Below are 9,410 nucleotides of genomic sequence, written 5' to 3'. Positions count from 1 at the left end.
CCCGGCCCGGCCCGGCCCGGCGGCGGGAACACGGCGAGACCGGGGGCGGCACCGGGCACGGCACCGGGCACGGCACCGGGAACCGCGCCGGGCCGGACCGCGCCGGGCGTCGGCCAGCAGCGCTTCCTGCGGCGGCGCGGCGGGCGCGGGCGGGCTTTCCGGGGCGGGGAGCGGCGCGCCGCCATGCCCGCCGCCCCGCTCGGCCCCGGCGCGGCCGCCCGGGCTAGGCGCGGGGCGCTGCGGGCCCGCTGAAGCGGCGGAGGAGGGGGAGGAGGAGGCGCGGAGTCTTTCCGGGGCGGTGCGGCGGCGGCGGAGGGCTGCGGCGATGGCTGCCGCCCGGCCGTGGCTGCTGCTGTGGCTGTGGCTGGCCGCGGCCCTGCCCGCCCGCTCGGCCCTGCCCGCCCGCTCGGCCCTGCCCGCCCGCTCGGCCCCGCCGCGCATCCGCCTGCCGCTGCGGGGCGGCGCGGCCCTGCCACCCCCGGCACCCCGCGCCCGCCGGGCGCCTGCCCAGCCCCAGCCGCCGGGGAGCTTCCTGGAGATGATCGACAACCTGCGCGGCAAGTCCGGGCAGGGCTACTACGTGGAGATGACGGTGGGCAGCCCCCCGCAGAAGGTGAGGGGGCGCCGGGGGGTGCGGGGGGAGGGAGGGCTCTGCGGATGCCACCCTGGCCGAGCACGCTGCCGTGTGGCTCCCGCCGCGCAGCTCGGGCAGCGTTCCCGTCCCCGCACCCCCCGCACGCCGTTCCTGCGAGGCTCCGGCTGGGGCGGGGGGGAGGCTTTTGTGCTGGGTTTGGATGGCAGCCGGGCGCAGGCTCCCCGCAAAGGTGACTCGCAAAGGTGACCTGGGTGACACTGGGGTGCTGTGGGGGGAGCTGGGCTCTGTGCTGTGCCTGCGGATCGGGCCGGGCCGTCTGTCCGTCCGTCCATCCATCCGTCCATCCATCCTTCAAAGGTGACTCCCGGCTCAGCCGGGTGCCGCTGGGGTGCCCTGGCTGCTCGGGGGTGAGCTGTGCTGTGCGTGCAGAGGGGGCCAGGCTGCCCCTGTCCCTCCGTCCCTGCCTCCGTGCCCAGCTGGAGGATGCCTCCACGCAGGAGCCGGCGCGGTGTGTGGGCTGCGAGGGGGTGGGGATGTGCTGTGCCCGCCCGCAAGCGCTGCGTGCTGGCCTGGAGCGGGCATGTGCGGGCACGAAGCAAGCAGAGGCCAGCCGCGCTTGGCACGGCGCTGGCAGCGCAGCGCTGGCTCCGTGTGCCGCTCCCGACCCGGGCAGAGGCTCCTGCGCCGGCGCTCCGTGGGGCTGTCGTGCAGAGGAGTCGGGGGGCAGCGTGGGGAGGCAGTGTGCAGCATTGAGGGATCGCAGCACAGGGAGCCCGCGGGGGCCGTGAATCATCTGCCTCTGCCCCTCCTCCGGCTTTCTGTCCCTGTCCCTTGTGTGCCGGGGGCTGTGCTGCCCAGCTCGCACGCCTGGCACTTGTGCCCCGGGGACAGGATGGGTGCTGAGGGCCGGGTGCTGGTCGCACAGCCCAGGATGGACGGGTTCCTCCTCTCCTTTAAGGCTGAGGTGGAGAGGCTCCTGCTGCCAGGCCCTTTGTCACCCCTGCACAGGTCGGGGGGCAGGGTGGAGGGGGCCAGCTCGCTGCTGGAGACTCCACGTCCCCTCCAGCACAGGGCCTGCCACCCAGTGCCCACCCAGGCTCTGGGGCAAAGCTGCTTATCCCCCAGGCTGGCTCCATGCAGGGTGCCCCCCACACTGCACAGGTGGCAGGAGGGGCACAAACCACAGCCAGGGGAGCAGCACCGGGGGGCTGTGGGTGCCGGTCCGTGGTGCCCCTCTGTGCCTGGGCTGCAGTCTCCGCTCCAGCAGGGTAGGACTGGGGGGGGGGTAAAACCAAACCAAAGCAAAGCAAAAGGGAGGAGATGGTTTCCAAACCGCAGTTTCCAGCCTGATTTCATCATCCCCTGCCTGGGACGTGCCACGTGTCGCAGCTGCCAGCTCCTTTCCCCACGAGCCACCTGTTTCCAGGCGCCCGCGCTGCCAAGCACCCTTCTGGGCACCAGCTCCCAGCCCTGGCCTCCTGCCAGCTGTCAGCGTGGTGCCTGCCTGCCTGCTGGAGCAAAATCCCCCCAGGGCCTGTAATGGAATTAAAGGATTCACGTGGAAGAGCCTGGCTGGGCACAGGGCTGGATCCCGGGGTCCTCACCTCTGCTCCTTGGCACAGGGCTGCTGGGGGGCAGCAGGAGCCCTGCCCCGGGGCCTCTGCTGCAGCCTCGGCTCAGCTGCTCTGCCTCCAGGGAAAGCCTTCTCCCCTGGGCACCCCAGGGAGTGGTGAGGATGAGCAGGAGGCCCCCAGTGACTGATCCAATTGGGAACAGCCTGGGCCCAGCGGCAGAGGCTGCTGGTGCCAGGTTGCCAGGAGAGGCTGAGCTGGCACAGCAGCTCTGGGAGCTGGCCCGTGGGGGATGTTTTGGGGTGAATGTGCCTCTGATCCTCACCCACAGCCTGAAACGTTCCCCTAAGCAAGCAGCCAGGCTGGGGCTGGGGGCACCTGTCCCCTGCTGCAGCATGGGGCCATGGGCAGGGTCTGGAGGTGCCCAGGACACGGTGCCCATCAGAGGGCCACCAGGAAAAGTGGCTCAGGCAGCTGTGTCCTGGAGCTCCAGCGATGAGCAGAGCTCAGAGCCTCTGCCTCTGCCCTCTGGCTCCTTGGATTAAGGGCCCAAGCCTTGGGCTCGCTGCTGGCTGGGGTGGCCTGGGGATGCAGCCCCCCAGGGCTGGGGGTCAGAGCTCATCCCACAGCTCCCAGCATGGCCCCAGTGCCCTGCAGACCCCCACTCCCACCCCAGGCACCCCCTCTGTGCTGCTGGCAGGGGTCAGCTGGGGGCAGGGTGCAGGCAGCCTGCTCCTGGTGGGATGTTTGCCAGGGCTGCCAGCGAGCTGCTAATCCAGAGCTCAATCCTGAGCGAGCTCAGCCTGTGGATTACTGCACCCAGCCCTGGCTGCTGTGCCATCCCTCCTTCCTTCACCAGCACTTTGGGGTCCTGGCAGGGGCAGCAGGGCACCTTGCCACGCTGCTGCTCCCCCCACGAGCCCCCTGCCTGCCCAGGCTCTGTTTGTGTGCTGCTGGGCACCGCTTGCTCTGGCTGCAGCACCCTGCTGCTGCTCCTCCGCTCTGGCCTCCCCCTGAGCTGTCCCTGGGCTCCACACAGGGCTCTGCAGCCTCCAGCAGCCCTGCTGGGGGCAGCCCAGCTGCCCTGTGCCCAGCGCGGGGGCAGGGACGTGCCGCTCCCCTGCGGCACCGGGCAGGGGGTACAGCAGGGTCCTGCTGCGGCGCTGAGCTGCTCTCTGCCCTCTGCAGCTGAACATCCTGGTGGACACAGGGAGCAGTAACTTCGCCGTGGGAGCTGCGCCTCACCCCTTCCTCCGGAGATACTACCAGCGGCAGCTGTGAGTACGCCAGGGGCACACAGTGGCGCCAGGGGGCACCGCAGAGCGTGCCAGGGGCTCGCTCAGACCCTGCCAGCTGCCAGCTGCCTCCCTCCAGCCTGCTTTGCGCGCCCAGGGAAGGAGGACGGCAAAGAGCAGCTGGGCTGGTCCCCTGCACGCCCCGTGGCAGCCCGGGCACAGGCTCCACCATCGCCCAGCGCCTGGGCACCTGCCCCCTCCCCCCCCGGCCTTACCCTGGCTCTGATGCCGCGGCAGGTCCAGCACCTACCGAGACCTGCGGAAGGGAGTCTACGTGCCCTACACCCAGGGCAAGTGGGAGGGGGAGCTGGGCACCGACCTGGTCACCATCCCCCACGGCCCCAACGTCACCGTCAGAGCCAACATCGCTGCCATCACCGAGTCCGACAAGTTCTTCATCAACGGCTCCAACTGGGAGGGCATCCTGGGGCTGGCGTACGCCGAGATCGCCAGGGTGAGTCCTGCCCGGCCCTGCCCTGCCCGGGCCTGCCCTGCCCTGCCCTGCCCTGCCCTGCCCAGCCCTGCCCTGCCCTGCCCTGCCCGGCCCTGCCCTGCCCTGCCCTGCCCTGCCCAGCCCTGCCTGGCCCTGCCAGCGGCCCTGCCCGGCCCTGCCCTGCCCTGCCCTGCCCGGCCCTGCCAGGCCCTGCCCGCGGCCCTGGGCACCGCGAGAAGGGCTCAGCTGCCCCTCGCCTCGGCCCTGCTCCGTCCCCCTAGGGCCCAGCTTGCAGCCTCGAGCCCTGCAGCGCCAGGATGCCCGCGGGCATGGAGAGGCTCTGGAGAAGGGAGAGCCCTGACACATCCCTGCCCTGCCTGTGCTTTCTCCCCCCCCAGCCCGACGACAGCCTGGAGCCCTTCTTTGACTCGCTGGTGAAGCAGACTCGGGTGCCCAACATCTTCTCCCTGCAGCTCTGCGGCGCAGGCTTCTCGCCCAACGAGACGGAGGCCCTGGCGTCGGTGGGGGGCAGCATGGTGAGTGCCCAGCTCTGCAGGCAGCGGGCAGGCCCCGGGGGCTGCCCCTGGGGGCCCCTTCCAGAGCTGGAGCTGGCAGCAGGTGGCGGCAGTGCCCCTCTGTGCCCGCTGCAGATCATCGGCGGCATCGACCGCTCGCTGTACCTGGGGGACATCTGGTACACCCCCATCCGCAAGGAGTGGTACTACGAGGTCATCATCGTCAAGCTGGAGGTCAACGGCCAGGACCTCAACATGGACTGCAAGGAGGTGAGGGGGCAGCAGGGGAAGCCACCCTCCTGCTGCCTGGGACCCCAGGGGGCGTGGGGCAGGGTCTCCAGCCTGGCTCGCTCCTCTCGTGCCCTCAGTACAACTACGACAAGAGCATCGTGGACAGCGGCACCACCAACCTCAGGCTGCCCAAGAAGGTGTTTGAGGCTGCAGTGAAGTCCATCAAAACAGCTTCTTCGGTCAGTGGAGCCCACCCCTCCCCCTGGGCACCAGCCTGGGCACCGCTGCTGCCTGCCCAGGGTGATGCCATGCCTCTCTCCTCCCTCTCCCTCTCCTCTCCTCTCCTCTCCTCTCCCTCTCCTTTCTCCTCTCCCTCTCCTTTCTCCTCTCCCTCTCCTTTCTCCTCTCCTTTCTCCTCTCCCTCTCCTTTCTCCTCTCCCTCTCCTTTCTCCTCTCCCTCTCCTTTCTCCTCTCCCTCTCCTTTCTCCTCTCCCTCTCCTTTCTCCTCTCCCTCTCCTTTCTCCTCTCCCTCTCCTTTCTCCTCTCCCTCTCCTTTCTCCTCTCCCTCTCCTTTCTCCTCTCCCTCTCCTTTCTCCTCTCCCTCTCCTTTCTCCTCTCCCTCTCCTTTCTCCTCTCCCTCTCCTTTCTCCTCTCCCTCTCCTTTCTCCTCCCCCCCCGGCAGACAGAGAAGTTCCCAGATGGCTTCTGGCTGGGGGAGCAGCTGGTTTGCTGGCAGGTGGGCACCACCCCCTGGCACATCTTCCCAGTCCTGTCCCTCTACCTGATGGGGGAGGTCACCAACCAGTCCTTCCGCATCACCATCCTGCCCCAGGTGAGCCCTGGGCTGGCGCCGCCGGCAGGAGCGGGCGGGGGGGGGGCACGGCCGCCCCGGCCCCCCCGTGCCCACGGCCTCCCTCCCTGCAGCAATACCTGCGCCCCGTGGAGGACGTGGCCACCTCTCAGGACGACTGCTACAAGTTTGCCATCTCCCAGTCCTCCACGGGCACCGTCATGGGCGCCGTCATCATGGAGGGCTTCTACGTGGTGTTCGACCGCGCCCGCAAGCGCATCGGCTTCGCCGTCAGCGCCTGCCACGGTGAGGGCAGCGCCAGGGCAGCGCCACAGCCCGCCCCCCGGCGGGGCAACAGGCCTCTGCGGCCCCTCCCCTGTGCCCCCAGGCTGGGAGAGCTGGGGCTGCGCAGCCTGGGCAGGAGAAGGCTGCAGGGAGAGCTCAGAGCTGCAGCTCAGGGTCTGCAGGGAGCTGCTGGCAGGCTGGGGAGGGACTGCTCAGCAGGGCTGGGGGTGGCAGGAGCAGGAGCAAGGATTTGAGACTGGAGCAGGGCAGAGTTAGGTTGGGCACCAGGAGGAAGCTCTGCACAGGGAGGCTGGGGAGACACTGGCACAGGCTGCCCAGGGAGGTGGCTGAGGCTCCATCCCTGGAGCCATGCAGGCTCAGCCTGGCTGTGTCCCTGTGCAGCCTGCTCTGGCTGGAGCTCTCCCTGCTGTGGGCAGGGGGTGGGCAGGATGCCCTTGGGGGCTCCCTCCCAGCCCAGTGCACTCTGTGCCTGTGGCAGAGGCGGAGGGGGCAGAGCAGAGGCTGAGCACAGCCCTGTCCTGCCCGCAGTGCACGACGAGTTCCGGATGGCGGCGGTGGAGGGGCCCTACCTGCACCCCAACATGGAGGACTGTGGCTACAACATCCCCCAGACAGATGAGTCCACGCTGATGACCATTGCCTACGTGATGGCTGCCATCTGTGCCCTCTTCATGCTGCCCCTCTGCCTCATGGTGTTCCAGTGGCGCTGCTTCCGCTGCCTGCGCCGCCACCACGACGACTTCGCCGACGACATCTCCCTGCTGAAGTGACAGCAGAGCCCCGGGGCAGGGGCAGGGGCAGGTATGGCCTTGGCCTTCCTGCAGGGGCTGGAGGGTGAGGGCAGGGCAGCAGCCTGGGGAGCTCAGAGCCTCCCAGCCCAAGGGCGTTCGCTGTCCCCAGCAGCGGCCTCGGGAGCCCCAGGCCTGGGCTGCGCCTGGCTGGGCCCTGCGGGAAGGGCAGGGGGGCTGGGCAGGGGGGCAAGAGGGCTCTGAGACCATCCTGGGGGCAGCTGCTCTGCTCTGGCACCAGGCTGGGCTGTCCCAGGCTCTCCTGCCTGTGCCCTGCCTGTGCCCTCCCAGCCTGCCCTGGCTCGCCCTGCAGGGAGCTGTGTGAGTGAGCACCGCGGCTGTGCCTTCCCTCTGCGGCTCCCTGCCTGGAGCCCGACCCACAGCTCCCACCTCAGAGCCTCCCTCTCCCACCCCTGGGCTTGGGGCCAGCCTGGGGCTGCTGGGGTGGGAGCAGCCAGAGGCAGGAGCTTCCCTCCCCTGCTCCTGCTGCCCCCTGCACCGCTCTCACCCTTCCCATGGCCTTTCCAAACCTCTCCAGCAGCTCCAGGCCTCCTGCACCCACCCTGCCCTCCTGGCACAGGCAGAAGCAGGCCCCCAGCTTCTCCTCAGCTCCCTTCCAGCAGCATCAGCATGCCCAGGAGGAGCCAAGCTCCTGCCCCCTGCCCACCTGCCCATTGGAAAGCCATAGGGGAGCCCTCGCTGGGCTCAGCCAGCCCCTGCCCACAGCCCCTGCCCTGCCTCACCCCCTCGGGGGGCACAGGGAGCAGCCTCTCCTCTCTTGCTCCACAAGCCTCCTGCTGCAGAGGCAGGGGGCCAGGCTGGGAGGGTGGGGGCAGGTCTGGGGGCCCTGGGGGTTGTTGTTTTTTATCCACGTGGTTGTATTTATTTCCTTTGGGGTTTTTGTTTGGTTCCTTTTTTTACTCCTTGGGCCCCAGGTGTGTACAGAGCCAGACCCCAGAGCTGCCTCCCTGTACAGAGCCAGACCCCAGGGCTCCCTCCCTGTACAGAGCCAGACCCCAGAGCTGCCTCCCTGTATAGAGCCAGACCCCAGAGCTCTCCCCCCCTGTACAGAGCCAGACCCCAGAGCTGCCTCCCTGTATAGAGCCAGACCCCAGAGCTCCCTGTACAGAGCCAGACCCCAGGGCTCCCTGTACAGAGCCAGACCCCAGAGCTCCCTGTACAGAGCCAGACCCCAGAGCTGCCTCCCTGTACAGAGCCAGACCCCAGAGCTGCCTCCCTGTACAGAGCCAGACCCCAGAGCTGCCTCCCTGTACAGAGCCAGACCCCAGAGCTGCCTCCCTGTACAGAGCCAGACCCCAGAGCTCCCCCCCTGTACAGACCATTCCTAGAGCTCTATTTTTAATCCTAGTGCTGGAAGCCACTGTCCCAGCCCCCCCCCGGGGGCTTTGGGCCTGGTTTGGGCTTTTGGGGTTTGTTTGGGGTTTTCTTTTTAAAGAATTTTTAGTCCTCTGCTCAAGTCCTGAGGCCTTGGCCAGCACCCCAGGCCCAGCAGCAGCACTTCGTGGCTGGCTGGTGGCCCTGGCTGGTGGCCCTGGCTGGTGGCAGAGGCGAGAGCGAGGGTGGGGTGGGAGGGCAGGGCTGGAGCAGTGGTTCACAGGGCAGAAGGCCCTCGCAGGAGGCAGTGCTGCCCTCAGCCTGTGCTACAGCCAGGGGAGGGTGCAAGGCCAGCCCTGCCCCTGCCGGCCAGCAGGGCCCGCAGCAGCTGCTCAGCTGCGGTGTCCTCCCTTCCCTGCCTCCAGCCTGGCCGGGGAAGGATTCACTCCGTGAGAGCCTCTGCTCCTTGGCTGCAGCACTGGGCACTGCCCAGCCCTGGAGCCAAGCCCCCAGCTCAGGGGGGACAGAGACTGAGGGCTGGAGCACTGCAGGACCCTCGGGGCAGGACCCTTCCTGCACTTCAGTGTGTGCTGAAATGGCAGTGAGGAGGAGGAGGAGGATGAAGCCCTGGCACCGGGCACCACCACCACCACGTGCCCCCAGACCACCCTCCCTCACCTGTGCACAGTCCCCACACTGTGCTCCAGCCCTTCCCCCCTGGCACCAGGTGCCCACACCACACAGATCCCCCCTCCCTGCACCCCAGTGCCTACCCAGCACCTCCCCAGCACCCCCAGCCTCCGTTGTGGACCACTGCCTTAAGCCCCGCCGGCGAGCGTGGGGAGGGCCAGCCCAGCCCCCTGGCACCCACCCAGGGCCTGGGTGCCCCTGGAGGGGCCAGGTTTGACCCACAGACTGCAAAGGGTGGGGAGAAGATTCCACAGAGTCAGGGCAAGAGCATCAGTGGTGCCCAGCACCTCCAACCCTACCAGGACCCACAGAGCAAGGCCTGAGGAGACAGCAGAGGAAGGGGGAAGGCAGCTGTGCCAGGGGAGTGATTCTGAGCCGCTCCCTAGGGCCCAAAGGTGGGGCAGGGAGCATGGGGAGAGGGTGGGCACAGAGCTGGGCCCCGTGGGGGGCAGGGGACAGGTGGCTGCTGTAGACTCAGTACTCTGTAACCTATTGTCTGTGTAAGAACAATGAATGTTACCACGGTAAATTATTATGGCATTAAAGAGACCACAAAGGAGAGAGAGAGAGAGAGCTGCTCCTGCTGCCTGGGGCAGCGCCTGGGCAGGGCCAGGGGGGAGCCCAGCTGGCAGCAAGGAGCTGTGGCCCTGCTGAGGCCACAGCTGGAGCCCTGTGCCCAGGCCTGGGCTCCCCAGTTCAAGGACAGGGACTCGCTGCAGAGATGCTGAGGGGCCTGGAACAGCTCTGAGCTGAGCCCTGGGGCAGAGGGGGGATCTGATCAGTGCTGATCAATACTTCAAGGGTGGGGGTGAGGATGGGACCAGGCTTGGTTGAGTGGTGCCCAGGGACAGGACAAGGGGC

At 68.4% G+C, this 9,410-nt stretch overlaps 1 protein-coding gene across 1 annotated transcript; it reads left to right on the top strand.

Moving 5' to 3' along the window:
- Positions 1–184: 184 nt before the first annotated feature.
- BACE1 (beta-secretase 1) lies at positions 185–9,108 on the top strand. Its single transcript, XM_068167815.1, has 9 exons — positions 185–613; positions 3,355–3,443; positions 3,699–3,915; positions 4,293–4,430; positions 4,545–4,679; positions 4,778–4,879; positions 5,323–5,472; positions 5,565–5,736; positions 6,265–9,108. Exons 1-9 carry the CDS (start codon positions 326–328, stop codon positions 6,504–6,506), a joined length of 1,533 nt encoding a protein of 510 aa, XP_068023916.1. The 5' UTR covers positions 185–325; the 3' UTR covers positions 6,507–9,108.
- The last annotated feature ends 302 nt before the right edge of the window (positions 9,109–9,410 follow it).

This window comes from Melanerpes formicivorus, unplaced genomic scaffold (genome assembly GCF_026170545.1).
Source record: "Melanerpes formicivorus ecotype bairdi unplaced genomic scaffold, bMelFor1.0.p_v2 SCAF_123, whole genome shotgun sequence".
NCBI lineage: Eukaryota > Metazoa > Chordata > Aves > Piciformes > Picidae > Melanerpes > Melanerpes formicivorus.
The sequence above is the reverse complement of the archived record's forward strand: the minus strand, read 5'-3'. Positions and strand labels throughout refer to the sequence as shown.